Source organism: Larus michahellis, chromosome 18 (assembly GCF_964199755.1).
Source record: "Larus michahellis chromosome 18, bLarMic1.1, whole genome shotgun sequence".
NCBI lineage: Eukaryota > Metazoa > Chordata > Aves > Charadriiformes > Laridae > Larus > Larus michahellis.
This window is the reverse complement of record NC_133913.1, coordinates 606394-623419: the sequence shown is the minus strand read 5'-3', so window position 1 is coordinate 623419 and position 17026 is coordinate 606394. Positions and strand designations below refer to the sequence as shown.

The 17026-nt window shown below is 53.4% G+C and overlaps 2 protein-coding genes across 2 annotated transcripts; both read right to left on the bottom strand.

Annotated features, from left to right (window-relative positions):
- Positions 1-148: 148 nt before the first annotated feature.
- On the bottom strand, positions 149-4788 carry SNF8 (SNF8 subunit of ESCRT-II). Its single transcript, XM_074562091.1, has 8 exons — positions 4667-4788; positions 3823-3873; positions 3125-3263; positions 2690-2794; positions 1880-1952; positions 1085-1226; positions 840-914; positions 149-391 (listed from the first exon to the last, which is right to left on the bottom strand). The coding sequence occupies exons 1-8, from the start codon at positions 4718-4720 to the stop codon at positions 254-256; spliced, it is 777 nt and encodes a 258-aa protein (XP_074418192.1). The 5' UTR covers positions 4721-4788; the 3' UTR covers positions 149-253.
- Positions 4789-6360: 1572 nt separating this feature from the next.
- GIP (gastric inhibitory polypeptide) lies at positions 6361-11156 on the bottom strand. Its single transcript, XM_074562498.1, has 5 exons — positions 11083-11156; positions 9877-10023; positions 9406-9537; positions 7176-7268; positions 6361-6397 (listed from the first exon to the last, which is right to left on the bottom strand). Exons 1-5 carry the CDS (start codon positions 11154-11156, stop codon positions 6361-6363), a joined length of 483 nt encoding a protein of 160 aa, XP_074418599.1.
- Between the last annotated feature and the right edge of the window lie 5870 nt (positions 11157-17026).

Sequence of the window (17026 nt, the reverse complement as noted above, 5' to 3'; positions counted from 1 at the left end):
GTTGCAATAGCAGCTTAGATAATTTTCCTCTTGCTGTGACAAGGTAATCAGTTGTCTGTAATGGGAAGTGGCATTTCCACCCACAGCAGAGGAGAAAATTCAGAGGTAAGCAAGTATGAATTAGTCCTATTAAACTTTTCAAGCTAGACGCTTTTTAGAAAAGTTTTATTTCAAGTCCGCTGTCCCTGTGTTTCAGGTGATATGCAAATAACCCCGCAAGAAGAATTATATACAGGCACAGAACACGTAGCAGTCAAGGTATTGCCTCCTTGGCTTCCTCTGGAGTGATTTCCTGAGAGTACAGCTCTGTAAAGAGAGCAGGCAGCCAGTACTGAGGTTCTCCTGCTGCCTGCGTATCCAGCCAGGCCATTCCTTCCTTCAGCAAGTGTTCCTGTACAAACAGAGCGGAAACTGTGAGTGAAACTTGACTAAATGCCTGAGAAGCCATTCACAACAGAGGCCTGACCCCACATTTACTCTAGGGAAAGGAAGGGTGTAGAGCTTGGGCTACAAGCATTTCTATTCACCTTGACCAGGAGAAATATAGTTCAGACATCCAGCCGTGCCCGCCCTGCGTGTTGATGTAGGACCTGAGCTAACCAGATTCAAGTTTTAATGGAGATTAGTGAAGCCACAGGAGTATCTGCAGCTTCTGAGACCCTGCTTTCCTCAGTCTGTCTTTAGGCAGCGTGTACTCTGCCTTTGGTCTACCAGCTCGCTTAGGGTGCCCTCTGCATGCCGTGGTAACGCAGCCCCAGCAAAGTGCCCGCTGCAGGGCTGGGGAGCAGTCGCTGCCCTGTCACTGAACTCCACTGGGCACGAGAGCCCCTCATACATACCAGCACTTGCTTGGCACGTTCCGTCTCCCACTTCAGACTGGATCTGATCTCATTCACTGTTACATAGCCCTTTTTCTGAAATGAGAGGAAAAACACTGTGTGCTTGTGCTTATCATCGACTTAAGTCCACGGTTTAGACGAGTGTGGACAGTTTTACTTAGGGCTGGTCTAATCACAGTTCCCTGTCGTGGAAGCAATAAGGTTCTTTCAGGGTGGTTGTATTTTAAAATCTCCTGGCTCAATACCTCTGCCAGCTGCAAGACGACAGTGTGATCCATGTTCAGTTCGGCCGGTACAGACTGGATCAGATACGTTCCACCAACAGGGATAATCCCAAAGCCGTTCCCCAAGACCTTCAGTTTCTTGATTGCACGAAGGAGATCATCCCTGAGAAGCAAGAGGTCAATGCAAGGCTTTAAAGCGAGAGCCTCTCTCAGGCTGCACGCTACCTTCTCTAAATGAGGGAGGCTCGGCATGCAGAAGCTATGAGCAGCAATAGCTCCTTGGAGCTTGCTGCAGTTTCACGTAATCGACAGCTGAAAAAAAGTTTATAGAACAATTCAGAATTAGTTTGCACAGAATTATTTGTGCCCCCCTTCAGAAGTACAGACTTGCATTAGAGACACACTTGTGGCACCCGAGCTGTAAGTGCCAAACTTTAAGATTCAGCCCCAATTAGTGATGATGGCGAGTTGTGCCCTAAAATCTGCTTCTGTAATGACAAGTATCAGCCCCTTCCTTACAGCCCAGGAGACCACAGCAGCTCCAGCAGACTCCGGCAGCAGGAGAGCTGGATTTGCAGGGAACTAGCTGTTTCCAGCTCAAGGCAACAGTCCTTAGGGCTCCCAGAGAAAGCACACTGCTGCTTTCTGAAACGCTTAAATCATCAACTGCGCATCACATGTAGCGGCTCCATTGCTAGAAGTCAAATTTGGGGTTCAACTAACAGCAGCGCCTTCAAGTGCTGCTGAGGTCAGTCACCCCCTTTTCTTCCCCGAATGCTACTTGATTCCCCTCCCCTGTAACACCCAGACACTCACTGGCTGACATCCTGAGCAAACTTCCCCCTTCCCTTCAGCACTTGCTGATGAAGTTCTTCCAGTGTTATCAGACCTAGAAGTCAACAAAGGGGGACAGGAAAGCGTTACTGCACAGCAACAGAATTACTCCAGCAAGAGCAGTCAAGGGCCCTTTGTGCGTTTGCCACTGGCTCACCCCTGCCTTCCATTTTACAAGCGGCTGTTCATTGTTCCCAGTATCGTGCCCTGGGTGAGATAAGCATCCAGTCACTTCTGTTCCCAGAACTACCGTGCAGCAGTCAGCTGTTGCCTTCTCCCACAAATGTATCGGACTCAAGTTTCAACTGGCTTTGCTGTAGCCCATTCCTGGTCTCAGATTGCCCGTTTGGAGTGAAGAACATCTACTGCCTTTTCATTAGGCACTTAGCACCGGTATTCCAACTCTTCTGGATATTGCTGTGATCCTTTAGAGACAGTCTTACTGCTGGGCTCAAAGCAGTAACTCAGCAGTTTCATACTCCTTCAAGACTGTCATTAATCCCTGCTTCTTCCCCATGATACTGCGAATTACGGTTTTGTTACCTGAACGGGGCAAAGTGGATGGATTTCTGGAGAAATCGATAAAGCTGGGTGATTGCCAGCAGGGAGCAGCTCTAACATTGTAGAAACAAAACACGGCGTTTTGGAGGCAATGAAGACAAAACCTCCATCTCAGTATTTCATGAAATCTACTAAAGAACATTACACTGAGTGATGCCACACATTTTCCATAGGAAAAGGCATCCTCCTGCTCTATTTCCATCTAGAAACCAGACACAGTGGGATCCTCACCTCCATTCCTGTGTTTCAGAGCCAGGCAAACTTCAATGATCTGCACACCCAGTTCATAGTAAAAGTCTCCAACTCCCAGCATCTCTGACCAGAATCCTTTACCGGCTGTGAAGTGAGAAAGGGGAAAGCGCTTGGACCATTGGCAAAAATCCTTTCCTTAACAGCTCCTGCTGCGGAGCAGGCTGCCCACAAACCTCGCTGTGAGGACTCTCAGATCTGTCAATGAAGAGTCTCCATTTTGGTTATCTCCACCTGTTTCCCCCCCCCCTTTTAAGTAAACAGCACCCAATGGTACATTACACCAATTCAGAAGCCCCAAGAATCAAAAGACCATCAGCTTTCCTCAAGGACAACTTCTACAGCCCTGCGAGCTGTTTACAGTATGAGAACAACAAGATGAATCCTTAGTCCTTCACCCCGGTGCCTGTTCCTCACATGCCAGAGGATCCACTCCGATGGTGGCACACATGTCCTGGAACTGGACCCGGAACTCGGGGTTTTTACGGATCTCTTGCTTGTGTTTGCTGGCAAACTCTTCTAAGTTGGTCTTAAACATGTCCAGCTGCTTAGACATCTGAAAGAGAATTGCAGAGAAGTGTTTCTGTCTTAAGACTTACTAAAGCATTGTTTCCATAAACACAGCCCCAAAAAGGCACAAAGTGAACAGAGTCAAGAAACACTCAGGTCTCTGACGTGCTGCTGACCCAGTGCCGATGGCCCCAGTGGTCTTAAAGGAAGGAAACAAGATAAAATCGCTCGATGGAATCAGAATTCTCCTCATGTACTCTTTTAACACTGAATACAAACTAACATCAGCGGAGATAAGACAAGGCAAAGGGCTGTTCTGAACCAAGAGACGGACTCAGAAGGGGGCAGCAGTGATGTACGTGGGGCAGAAACGGTTCTACAGAAATTAAACGTTGCTGAGGTCCTGAGAAGGAAGGCAGGACGAGACCTGTAGCAAACACCACAGCTCTCTGATGGAAAGGCAGCCTAAGGGGTGCCATCATTATCCACGATGCTCACGGATAATGCCCCAGACACTGAAGCCGAGGGGGAAGCGAAGCCCAGGTTTGCGGCTGGGCTCACGACCATGGTTATTCCCACTGCCAGGGCAGGGGTGGGTGTCCCACCTGGGCCAGCTGGTCTTCAGCCAGGACCGTCCCTCGCTCCTTGTACTTCGCCTGGAAGAGTAAAACGGGATGATGGAGAGAGTGCTGCAGGACAGATGGACCAGAAACCAAAAACGGACAGGGGAGGTGCTCCTTAAAGATGGAGGAATCATGAAGACCCGTGGCCTGGTGTCCTGGGCAAGCAGGGAGGCTGCCAGGAAGCTTGGGGCACCCTGGGCTTGGAGCAGGGCTGGCGCTGGCTGGGATGGCTGATGTGAGGATGGGGATGGCCCCACGCCGAGCCTGGCACCCCCCACCACAGGGACAAAGGGTCTGTCCCCCCTCACACGGGACTGATGGACCCTGGCAGCTCCCCAGCCGAGACTGGGGGGGTGGCACCCCTCCGGGGCCTGGCAATCTGCCCCAGGGCCACTGGGTCCGGGCACCCCTCACATATGCTCGGTGCCCCTCCCACGGGCCCGGTGGGTCCTGATTTCCCCCCTACACTTGGCCGGGCACCCCCACACGGGGCTGGCAACCCTCCACGGGCGCGGCAACACCCTCAGATGGGCCTGACATACTCCCCCCGGGCCTTACACCACCTCACACGGGCCTGGCACCCCCCGCGCCGGGCCCGGCACCCCCACACGGGGCTGGCAACCCTCCACGGGCCTGGCACACACACCCCCGGGCCCGACACCACCTCACACGGGCCTGGCATCCCGACAACGGGCCTGGCAACCCCCCTCGCACGGGCCTGGGACCTGTCCACGGGCCGGCCCCGCCGCCCACTGTCCCGACACCCCCGACCCGTCGTCCCCCCCCGAGCCCGCCCCCTCCCCCGCGGGGTCCCGGCGCCCCTCACCTCCGCCAACTTCTTCTTGGCGATGGCGCCCGCGCCCACCCCCCGCCGGTGCATCCCGGCCCCGGCACCAGCCCCGGCCCCGGCGCCGCCGCGCTCCGCCTGACGTCATCTCCCCGCGACGCGCGGCGCTGACGCACAGCGGGGGGGGTGTGTCCGTCCCGTCCCGTCACCCCCCGGTCCCCCCCGGGGGAGCTGCGGAGGCACCGGCTGCCTCCAGCCCCTTTGTGTGTGTGTGGGGTGAGACCCTGCTGGGGGCTGGGCTCCCCCGCGGGGGGGGGGGGAGAGGCCCCGCTTGGGGGGTTGAGCCCCCCCGGGAGGAACCCCCGCTGGAGAGGGGCTCAGGCTCCCCGGGGTGAGGGGAGCCCCGCTTCGGGTAGGGCTGACCCCCAGAGGGGGGTGAGTGCCGGGCTGGGTCCCCTCTGTGGGACGGGGTTCCCCCCCCGGAGCCCCGGGTTGGGGGGGCAGGAGGGGGGGCGAGTGGTGGAATCACAGAAGGGTTTGGGTGGGAAGGGACCCCAAAGGCCACCCAGTGCCACCCCCTGCCCTGGGCAGGGACACCTCCCACCAGCCCAGGTTGCTCCAAGCCCCGTCCAACCTGGCCTTGAACCCCTCCAGGGATGGGGCAGCCACAGCTTCTCTGGGCACCCTGGGCCAGGGGCTCACCCCCCTCACAGCAAAGAATTTCTGCCTCAGATCTCAGCTAAATCTCCCCTCTTTCAGCTTAAAACTGTTCCCCCTCGTCCCATGGCTCCCCTCCCTGCTCCAGAGTCCTTCCCCAGCTTTCCTGGAGCCCCTTCAGGGACTGGAAGGTCTCCCCGGAGCCTTCTTCAGAAGGGAGGTTGGCTCAGATATCGGCAGGGCCAGCCCTCAGCCAGGGTTGGTTCCTCTGCAGCCCGAGCTGAACTTCACTCTGTTCTCTTTGCTGTGAGGGGGGTGAGCCCCTGGCCCAGGGTGCCCAGAGAAGCTGTGGCTGCCCCATCCCTGGAGGGGTTCAAGGCCAGGTTGGACGGGGCTTGGAGCAACCTGGGCTGGTGGGAGGTGTCCCTGCCCAGGGCAGGGGGTGGCACTGGGTGGGCTTTGAGGTCCCTTCCCACCCAAACCCTTCTGTGAATCTATGATCTTGAGCGCCCACCGCTGATGCCAACATCATTTTTTAAGTCATCGCCCAGTGGCAGGTCCTAAACTCCTAAAAACCCACGATCGGGGTCTTCCCGTGTTAGGGTTCAGGCAGCTGTCGGCCAGTTCACTGACACTCACAAGGTGTGTTGTGACCCTTATGAGCCTTCTTTGGAAGGGGCTTATTTTTTTAGCAATCTAGTAATATTTTATAGCCCATCCCCAAATCACGTCTTATCTGAATCTTATTTCAGCTTCAGAAGAAACTCTTTATTGCTTGCATTAGCAAAATAGACAATGTGCATAGAACAGAGTGAATAAAAGACATCTTCCTCCTTCTCATGTGCCTTGAGAGGGTGAAGAGGGAGCTCCTCGGGGAGGTCCTGGAGTTACACAGTCCTAGCAAAGCAGAAGTGGGAGAGAAAAGCATAAAATTCCCGTGGTGCTGCACTTAACCCATTTTCATTTGGCTTCTGTAGGAAACAAGACCCAAGTCGTTGCCTCCTCTGCCCCCCAGCCCCCTCAAATACCTTGCAAATCCATTTTGATAGCAAGATGTGTATCGACGTTAGTATCTACTAGTAAGTACCTACGAGTTCTGAGAAAAACTGGCAACTGGTTAGAGGAGAGAGATGCAAATAAGTGTTTCTCTGCAGGAAAGGCTGCGGTACGAGCTCAACGGTGATTTGTTTTCCCTGCCCGGCTGGCTGGCCGCTCGGCTCACATTGTCTGACCGAGCTGCAGGGAATTGTCTGTAGCACAGAGCCACCTCTTATTTCCAACCTACATTTATTCACGGCCGGTTCATCCCTTTTTGTTCTCGTGCCAACTTTTGCCATTAGCATGAACAGCTCTTTTCTCGCTCTGTTTTTTTTTATAGATGGTGACTTTGTCTCTCTCTCCGCCTTCGTTTTCCTCAGCGAAGCACAGGGTGGGCTCACCATTCCCTTCAGCCTCCTCGGGGCCTCCCCTGCACCTTTTGCATCCCGGTTTCTTGTTGTGTTTTTCTCTGAATGCCTTTGGTAGCAGTGTACAATGCGCAGAAAAAAGTATTTCCTGTAAGTGCTCTGATGAACACCTCCTTTTCTCATTAAAAAGGGGAAAAGGATTTACTAACCTCCCTTCTCTAGGCAGGAATTTTGTGAAATTTGTCTTCCCCCATCTTGGTTGTATGAGTGGTCTGGAGATACTTTTCCAGAACCAAACTCTGGCCAAAGCTCTCAACTCTCCAGTCAAACCCAGCGGAGCTGCGCCATGTAAGCACTCCGTGAATCTCTCAAGAAATCCTGAATTTGTGGATTGAGTGCTGCAGCAAGTGCGTTTGGGGACAAGGGCCGGGAAAGCGTCTGTGGGGATGCTTGTAACTACGGGAACAGGGAGACCAGACACTCACGTTGGTCTGCAGAGATCAGTCGACATCAGCCAAGTCAGAAACTCCTGGTTCAAAACATCCTTCAAACCTTCCGAACCTTCCAGAGAAGCAAAACTGCAAGAAATGCGCCATGTCGTAAAGACAGAGGAGAGGCAACGATCCAGCTGCGGTATTTAACAGCCTCCTACCCCAGCCCCCTCAGCTTCACAGGGGTATTTTATTTCCCTCGCCTTCCAGTGTCTGACTCGGACAAACCCACAAAAAGCTTCAACCTCTCTTTGCCGCGGTGAGCTCTTTGCACGTGGCGGTGCCTTCATTGTGGCGCGTTGGGGCTGCCCGAGCAGTGAACGTGTCTGTCAGGCTCGGGGGGATGAGGAGGAAGGGTCCGGTGACCCCCCTGCACCCCACCTCCTCCTTCACCCCCTGCCATCAGGAGGACGGCAGAGCGTGGGCGCAGCAGCGTCTGCGCTCCAAACCCGCAAAGGAAGGGCTTTGTTTCCGAGAAGGACTTTGGCCTGCAAGTCGCGTTTTTTATTTGCAATTAAGGAGATTAAGGGAGACACTAGAAAACAATTTAAAAAAATAAAATAAAAATGAAGCTAATCAAGCTGATTAATCGCTAGCATCAAAGGTTTCCCTTCCCCCCTCCACCCCAGGTTGGACAAACATCTGTCAGGAGCAGTTTCGGGCGCGCTGATCCCGCCTCGGAGCAGAGGTCAGACTAAGTGACCCCTTCACATCCCTCAAAGCCCTCGTTCCTTTGATTTGTTATTTTCAGTACGACCAGCAGCTCTCGGTGGCTGATTTTCTGAGTGCTTGGCCCCAGACGCCCCTGTGAACCGTAGCCGCGCTCATTTCCCCACCCCGGGGCACCCCCCGCACCCTGGTTTCTAAAGCGGTTTTCATGCAAAGGCTGTAAAAAACAGCAACTGCCCCCAGATTCTTGCTCTGGGTGACTGTCCCGTGACTCCCCGCAGTTAGAAATTCCATTTTTTTTGCCAGAAGTCACTAGGATTGTGCCTGACGGACGTGGGCTCTGTGCGGTAAGTGCCTTTTTTTTTTTTTTTTTCCTCCTTCTTGCCACCATTTTAAGACTAAGCAGCAGCAACCTGTTAGGTTTTGTAAAACCCCCTTCATGTTAAAGAGAGGAAATGTATCCCTCGTTCATTTGTTGGGGGGGTTGGTTTTTTGTTTGTGTGTTGTTTTTTTTTTAAATTTTAAATACAGAAAGTGCCCGAGAACAGATTTTTCTCCGGACTCACGTGCCTAATTTGCCTGTGGAACTTTTGTGACATGAAGCCGAGCCCGGGGGCGGTGGGGCGGGCGAGGGCCAGGCTGTGGATGTGCTGACGCAGCACAAAGCCGCAGCGCGGAGGTACCCGGGGGTGCTCGCAGCCAGACGGCTCGGGAAACCGAGGCACGAGCTGCGGCGACGCAGAGCTCCAGACGGACTGGGTTACCTCGCCCAGAGGTACCTGTTCCCAGCGAGCTCCTGTCGCCATCATTACCGGTGATCATGACGATTTTTAAGATTGTTATATCTTAAAAAATAAATCTGTGCCCTTTACTGGGGACAGTCAGATCAGAAACAAACCGGGAAATTCCCCCCGGGTCAGGCTGGCGTCCCTCCTGTAGACGACAGACTTTTCATAATACGAGCAGTGATAGGAGGAAAGAACCGTTTTATTTCTTTTTTTAAAAAATGAACTGGTCAACACGCTGAGAGCGTGAACGAGTGGGGTTTTTTTCACCCCCCCGTGGGTTGGTTTGGTCAAATCAAAATGTTTTGCAGAAATGTATCATCTGGGTTTTCACTGGAGAGTTTTCTTTTGAGGGGGCTTTGTTTTGATTAGGTCAAAGCACTTCATCTGGACTTCTCTGTTTCGGTGCTGGGGAGCGGATGCGCTTCAGCCCTGCCAAAAATCCGTGCTTTGACCTTACGGAAGCGCTGGGGTTTGATGAGGCTGCGCTGACATTTGCAAAAACAAAAAAAGACCCCCATCGTCTATATTTTTGAAATCTGAATTTTGTGAGAAATTTCAAAATTAGAGAGGCTTTTTTTTGGTCTTTGTTCTTCTCCTCTCGTGGGTCAGAATTGCAAAATGTGAAATTTCCTTTTGAAATCAAAATCCTCTCGTTTCCTGCGTGATACCATCAATACCTGCCCCAAAACGCTCCTGCAGAAGTTCAGCGCCTTGGGGACCGCATCCCTCCCTGCCACAGGTTTTCTCTTTCTGTTCTCCCACCTCACCTCGGATTTTTCTTGGCTTTCAGAAGCCAGGCGAAGAATTCTTTGGCTTCCTGGGTGCCCAGGTCCAACCTTTGGCCGTTCGCGGCTGATGCTTGGGGCTCAGCATCCCTCTTGTACGGCTCGATGATGTTGCTGGGAAGGCGAAAGGGGGAGAGATCAGGCCGGGTGCCACAAGAGGGTGCCCAAATGCCGCTTTTCCACAAAAGCCGGCTCCCTCCCGCTCCACCTCCCAGCCGCCGGAGGAGGCGGAGGTCTTGGAAAGGGACGGGGAGAGTTGCGCCGTGTGCCGACAGACCAGAAACATTTCTAGCACTTAGAAAAATAAAAGAAAAAAAGAAAACCGACTCCCTAGAGAATCACTGCTGCAGTCCAAGAAAAATATCCTCAGCTCTACATTCTTCTGTAGCCATCAGTTGGCTGATGACAGCCCTGGGTTTGGATCGTAGGAGCATTGAGAGTCTACGCACTTACTCGCTTTTCTTCTCCCGTCTGGCTAGCAACCATTCCACGAAGTTCTTCTTCAGCATGTTGTCCATCGTGCGGCTGTAGTCGCTCGCCAGGGTGGCCTCAGAGTAGCGTCTTTGCACTGGTCTGGCACTGGGAGTCCTTACGCTTACGCTGGGGCAAGAGCAGAGAGACAGCGAGTCGCGCACAGCCCGGGGCACGCGCCGCCGCCCGGGGCTTCGCTGGGGTTACAGGTGGTGGCCCAGGTGGTCCCTGCGGCCAGCGAGGTTTTGCCATCGCTTTTAATGTCTCTCGGTTCAGGTGGCCGTTCCTGCATGGTAGCGCGAGGAGGTGGCCAGGGAAGGGGCGAGCGTGCTCCCCCTGCGTTTGGCTGGCTGCTGACACAACTGCAGCGCAGATCTGGGAGCTCGGGAGGAGATGAGCTCGGGATATTTGCCGATGGTCTGGAGCCGGTGTGCCTTTCCCTGCCGTAGCCCGATTCGCACGGACTTTGGCTCTGAGCTGAGGCACCAAGTGTGCTCAGGCTCCCTCCCCCAGGGGTTTGCACACCTGGGGCCAAGGAACCTTCTGCCGTGCCCTGGAGAGGCTCGGGGTGGGTGGCAGGAGACAAGGGCTGGCCTTGAGACCAGCGCGGCTCTGACAGTGGCTACGGAAGTTAGCAAAACATTTCAAGGCTGATGCTTTTCCAGTACTATTAGCTGGGATTGCAGCAGCTCCTACTGCTCTAGTAAGGATTCTTTTGGATATTCGCAGGTGGCGGTTGGAAATTTTGTAGCAGGAGTCAGGGAAAAAGAGGGAAAGTCTTTATTATAGACCTGCTTTATGGAACTGGTCATATTTTCAGAAGCTTCCAGATACTGGATGCCCCCTAGCCTCTTTCATGTGAGATGATTACACCTTGTTTCTAGTTCTCAGCCAACCTCCTTGTCTTCCTGATTGACTTCCAGCTTGTTCCTCCTAACCCAGAGCCATGAAATTTGTAGGGAAAACTTGGGAGTTCCTGGCTCCGGCTCAAAGGCTCAGGGCTTTAGTTTGATCTCTCTCTTATCATTTGCTCATCTCTATACGCTTGGCTGTCTCTATTATCTGAGATCTACCTCAGGACTCATTTTCTCACCTACTTACCAAGATGCCAATGGAAGAAGTCCATTTGCCTCCAGTGGGGAGTTGGAAAAGGCTCAAAATACACCGTGAGCTTTCCAAAACACTTACCCCGAGATGTTTTCTTCCATCAAAACAAAGCCCAGAGAAGCGAGGAGCAGAGAGAGAACTTTGAAAGACATCATTTTCTGGGCTGGTTTCTCTGTTCGGAAGCAGAGGGCGATCCAGACGCCCGGCCCCTGTAGAACGTGGGACACAGAAGTGAGAGGACAGTGAGCCCAGAGGGACGTGCAGTGCTTGGGCACGCGCCTGCGCTTGTAAATGTGCTTCTTCAGTCCCTGTGCTTCCAGCAGCCTTCGCCACCCTACAAAGCCCCCTTCTGCCCTTCCCAGTTAAATCGCTGTTCTCAATGCCCACGCTCTTTCCCACCGCGGTGTCTTTTACTGATCGTTCCCTATACTTTTATTGTAACCACCAAATTCATTGTGGGTCGCGCATGCCTGGAGGCGAGGGCTTTGTCTTCCCCCGTGTTTACAAGCTGACCCTGTGGGTTCTCATTGTGCTCCGGGGGCCGGTTCCCCCCGGAGGATGCGAGCGGGAACCTGCGCTGGAGCCTGGAGCGGGCAGTTCAGCAGCAGCAGCATCCTGCTCATCCCACCCTGCCGCTCCGCAGGATTTAGGAGCCTGATCTGATTTCTGGGAGATTTTCCTTTGGGATGGATAATGCCGTATGTAGGGACTGGAGCCAGAGTCAGCGACTGTCAGTTATGAAAAGCATCCCATGGACAGTGACAGGATCGGATTCCAAGATTTATTAGTTTCAAGCTGCTCCTCGTCCTCACGTCCAGAGTTCGGCTCCACAGCCCTCGGACATTTGAGCTCTTTTAATTACTATTCCAGCTCTGCGAACTCCACACAAAAATGGTTTTGATCACGGCTCACAGACATACTGTGTTGTCCCTCACCTCACTCTTTGTTATAGACATTTCTGGAAACAGCATTGCAACGGAGACCTGCTGTTAACAGGGATAAAATAGTAACAAAAAGAAAAGGTCTAGACCAGGATTCAAGTATCTCGTCCTTCAAAAATGTATTCATACATTGGTAGAACTTTACTCCGCTAAGTGGTTATTTGTAACTCTTACAACAGCCCAACGACTGTTTTGGAGAGAGCGAGGATTCGCAAGTTTGGATGTTGCCCGTAATTGTGGCATTTTGTATTTCTGGGAAATTGTGACGTCTTTTACAAACGTTTTCTGCCCTTCCTATTAAGTGAGAAAAATACTGAAGGTGTTACGTTATCTCAGATGCATCGAGTTCTGCGGAATGCTCTTAAAAGCAAAGGCGTGATATTCTGAACACTGGCAAAGTCTCTAAAATACTTAGAGCTAAAGCAACAACAGACAAATAGCTACAGGGTGTGTTAACAGCAGAAGTAAAGTCCATTATACAAAAAGCTGAGGGGTATTTTAAGTGATAAAAAAAAAAAAGTCATGATTAAATAACTGAGCTTTTCCCTCTTATTTGCTGTTCCTTTCGTATATTGGTGATATAACGTGGGAATGATGATGGATCGGAAAATATCTAAGTTGTGCAGGAATATTGCCCTGCTTGGGGTAATGGTTTACGACGCGAGGAGAGGAAAAGCGTTGCAGCCTTAATTTTGAGAAAGGGCAGCGCTCCTTCGCAGAATTTACCCAAACAGGGAGGAAAAGCTGTCCACGTTTTCAGGGACTCTCGAAAAAACCATTTTGGAGTTAAATGAAGACGCCTTTTGCTCTGTGACGCGGACCCGGAGCGCTCGAGCTCTGCTCGCCCCGGCTGGCACCGTTCGCCGTGCGACCCCGCTCCTGTCATCCTGCAGCTCGGCTCCTGCACAAAGCAAGGAGCAACCGGTGGGATCTTCACCCCACGAAGCAATTCCAGTCCCCTGTGCAAGAGCCTGCTTCGGAAGAGGCATTGTCCCTGTTTAGCTCCCAAAAAGCGACTAAGAACCAATTTCTCCTCGTTTCCCTGCGTGGGTGCAGCTGCCGACCTGACATGTGCCCTGTACTGAACCCTTCTCCAAAATGCCAACAGTCTGTCCCTGCACAACCCGACCCGCACACCGCGGAGGTCTTGTCTGCCAAACTGCCGAGAAAACGGCCGGTTTTGTGCCCCTTTGGGAAAACTCAGCCAAAGGCACGGGCTGGTCCCGCTCTGCTACGGCGACTGCCTGGCACTCGCAGACGCTGCTCGCTCCTGCTGTCACCTTAGTAAAGAAAGATCTTAACCAGTTAAAAAGAGAGGCTGACATAGAGCTTCTTACCTTCCTCTGAAGCTGCCCGGGGGATTTCAGCCCGTCCTGAGTGCGGAGGAGACCCGGCAGGGCTTTTATATACCTTAGTTGTGCAGGACCAAACCCCCTGCCATGAAGTAAACAGGAAATCAAGCACCTGATCAGAGCAATTCAAACCCTCTTAGAGCTGCTTCATTAGGTCCATTGACCTACAGAACAGGAAAATAACCTTTTAAAATATGTTTACGTTAATGGCAATTACACATGGCGATACCACAAAATGGAGAATGAACGTGGATTGTGGGCACAACACATATGGCATTGGTCTAAACCCTCATTCCATGGTCTAAACCTTAATTCCACGTAGCACCTCCCTTCCGTGGTAAAAAGTTCCTTAATTTCCATCTTTTGCAAAATGTAAGTCTTGTCTTAGAGAGATCCAGTCTGCTCCTCCTCTTTCTTACTGGAGGAGTATCTTTGCTAAAATCAGTAGCTGCCGTCGTGGTGATTTTTGTCACCATCATGTCTGGGCATCCCGACTGTGGTTCTGCAACCCCTTGCGCAAACCCCGAATACTGAAAACAGCCTTTGTCCCCCAAAACGTGCGTTCTAAGAGGAGAACACTTAGGATGGAGAGTGGCAGATGGGACACTGGTAGGAAACGGGGAGGCAGCGCTGGTTGAGGAGGTGGAGGGTGGTGGCAGAGCAGGTGCCCGTGGGCAGTGAGGGGCAGGGGCTGGAGCTGAGCCCCCGTTTGGCTCTTTCTGCCCCCGTGAGTGATGGAGTTTCCCCGTGGCTCTGCGCCTGCTGGGGACACGGGTCAGCGAGGCCAGCACCTCGCCCTGCCCCTGCACAGCTGGCTCCAGGAGAGCAGATGTTCTGCAGATGTTCCTCGTGCCACCAGAGCGCAGGGGGTAAATCCACTCCCCATCAGCTCTGCCGGGACCGTCTCCTGGCAAAATATCCTCCCCGCGGTCTGAGCTGCCCCGCTGCCCCGCATGTCTCCGGGAGAACTGCACCCATGACATTTTAACACATAAATCCTCTTCAGGGACCGCTGGCGGGCGCGTACCTGCTGCTCTGCGATCCCCATCGCGCCCAGCCCCGGTCCGTTGAAGCAGCGGGGCAGGTTAAGCCCATGCCAGCCCAAATCCCGCGCTGAGCTCTGCTCCCGCTGGCACGGCAGCGCCCGGGGCTGGCTGCGCTGGCTCACGGAGCGCGGTCCCCTCCGCAGTGCGGTCCCCCCCGGGCAGCCCCAACTTTTGGAGGAGGTCATCCAAGTTTCAGCCTTCCCCTCGGGTCTGCCAGCCTGTTTGGGTTTGTTTGTTTGTTTGTTTGTTTTTGTTTTTGTTTTCGTGGAATTCTGAGCTGCTGGGAGCAGGGCCCCGCACACCTGGCTGCGGGAGGGGGGTGTGTGTGTGGGGGTGTGTGTGTGTGTCCTCCCAGGTTTGTGCTGGCTCAGCTGCAGCAGGGATTTTTGTGGGGAAGGCGGCGGATTTCTGGGTGACGGGGCTGAGCAAGAGGCAGCCCTTAACGGAATTGCGGTAATAATGGCAAAAGTGAAGTGCTGGCGGTTTCGGCGTGGGAGGGGGTTTCGCTGTGCTGGCACGGTGCCCCCGCTGTATCTTGTCCCAAACACGTGCAGAAACCCAGTGCGATGAGGTGCATCTCTCCACGCAAAGGCTGCCCCTTTTGCAGCTCCTGCCTGAAAAGCGGAGGGTTTTTCTGCCCCTCTGAGAAGCGCTGCCGGGACGGAGCGTCAGACACAGCAGGTTTCGAGCAGGACCCGTGTTCCTGCTCCAGGAGACGCAGGATGAGCCGCATTCGTCCCACCCCCGCCCGGCAGAGGCTGGATCTTGCTGTCGTTCTCCGACTCCCCGGCACAACCAGCCCCTCCAGCAAAGAAGTGTTGCATCCATGTTGCATTAAGGTAAAGGCTCAGAAGGACGTTATTAGTGTCGATTAAGGGTCGGGTGCTATTAGGGAGTAATTACTACGCTCACAGGAACCACTTAACACGTGGCTCGGTCCTTTCGCTCGCAGCACACGAGCGTGCCAGGCTCTCCAGAAGCTCGTCGCCCATGCGGGAGCGCCGTGCCCGCTGTAATAAATGATGCACTACAGTAGTTACAAGCGACCAATTCACACTCCCGGCACAGTTGCTAATCAATAAAACAGAATAGTTTATCCCGGTGCCTTTATTATATGTATTCTGGGTACTTCACTCCCAGCCAACTTGGATATCTTGTTTCTCCAAAGCGCAACCTATTTGTTTTCCTCTCATTAAGTGCCTCTGTAGGATATAAAGTTAATAGAGTGAAATAAATATCCAGCAACATTAAGTGTTGAGCCAGGTTCATGGTTATGGCTATTTCAGGGCATCTGCGCGTCACGCAGTTGGGACAGCAGCATCACGCTACAATTTCTCAGTCTTTCAAATGAAAAAGCGGATATGCACAAGTTATTTCCAAGGACGGGTGGGCGCCGTCCGTGTTTCGTTCTGGCTGTGTGATATCCACTGGTCGAAGCTCCGCGTGGCCGCTTGGCACTGGGAAGCGCGGAGGCAAGGAGGGAAGCGCCAGCCCGGGGAAGGGCCACGTGCCCACGTCTGCTTTCTCGGGGGCCATGGGGGGCTTGTTATCGACGCCAACATCGCTCCTCGCCAGCCCCAGCCCACCACGGCAGCGCAACCCTTGTAGCATCGTCCGCGGTCTCCTGCCTTCTCCATAAATCATTCCACAAACTTCAGCTGGGTCCCGGCTGGGGACGGGAGACACTTCAGGTTTCCCCCATCCGCGGCACTTGTCTCCCTGGAAATTCGACAGGAGACTGGGGCTGCCCTGCTGCATCCCCCCCGGGCTTCGCGAGCGAGCCCTGCTCCTCCTCACCGCCGACCTGCCTCGGGGAGTTGGGGGTTCGGGAATTGGGGAATGCGTTGGGAAGATCACAGCTGCGCCACCGAAAGCGTCCTTCGGCTCCGCTGGGAGACACCGAACAGTCTCAAGGGCAACTTTGATTACAAAGCATTTCAAGTATTAGCTGTCCCCGTACTCACGGAAAACAGGGCTTGAAGTGACCTTAGGAGGTCATCCATTCCCTCCCCTGCTCCCGGGCAGCCTCCGCTCCGCTTAAATCGCTCTGAAAGGACCGGTCTCATCAATTCCCAAAAGTTTTCAGGAATGGAAATGCTGCAAACTTCCCACCTACTGAGCGTTTAGCTCGAACATCTCGCCTTCGCTGGCACGGTTTACCCCTCTCTCCTGTTCCCAGCGGATGCGGTCAGTAAGGTTTTTCCCTTTCCCTCTGGAGCCACGCTCTTTGGCTCTGTTTTGTGCGGCACCGCTCCGGGCTCCTCTGCTCTGCCAGAGAGGGGCTTCAGGTGTCCATGTCCCAGGCGAAAATCACACTTTCTGCTCCATTGGGTGTGCAAGCGTTAGGCTGATCCGAGATTCCTCATCGCATCTGGCTACGATCGGCCAGTATTCGCCTTTGCTCTGCTCCTCAGATCGCAGGGAGAGAGGGAGGAGGGATTTTAAAGTTTTCAACCCCTGAAATCACAGGCATCGGAGTATCATTCAAACTCTGGTCCCGATTCAAGATCGATTCTGTTCTTAACTCAATTTTGCTGCTGTCAAAGGTGTCGAGACACTCACAGCTTTTCTGGGGAGCTCATTTGTCTCCCTGAAACACCAGCAGTGACGCCTCGCACCCTCTTACACTTACACACCTCGCACTTACTCTTACACACTTTATTCTCACTCACCCTGCTGCACCTTG

Coding starts and splice junctions, on each gene's coding strand:
- GIP (XM_074562498.1), bottom strand. CDS start 11,156: ATGATGTCTTTCAAAGTTCTCTCTCTGCTCCTCGCTTCTCTGGGCTTT. Junction 9,538..9,876: donor AGACGGGAGAAGAAAAGCGA/GTAAGTGCGTAG, acceptor TCGCCTTCCCAG/CAACATCATCGAGCCGTACA. Junction 7,269..9,405: donor AAAGCCAAGAAAAATCCGAG/GTGAGGTGGGAG, acceptor CATTTCTTGCAG/TTTTGCTTCTCTGGAAGGTT.
- SNF8 (XM_074562091.1), bottom strand. CDS start 4,720: ATGCACCGGCGGGGGGTGGGCGCGGGCGCCATCGCCAAGAAGAAGTTG. Junction 3,874..4,666: donor CCAAGAAGAAGTTGGCGGAG/GTGAGGGGCGCC, acceptor TTACTCTTCCAG/GCGAAGTACAAGGAGCGAGG. Junction 1,953..2,689: donor TCTGAAACACAGGAATGGAG/GTGAGGATCCCA, acceptor GTTGACTTCTAG/GTCTGATAACACTGGAAGAA.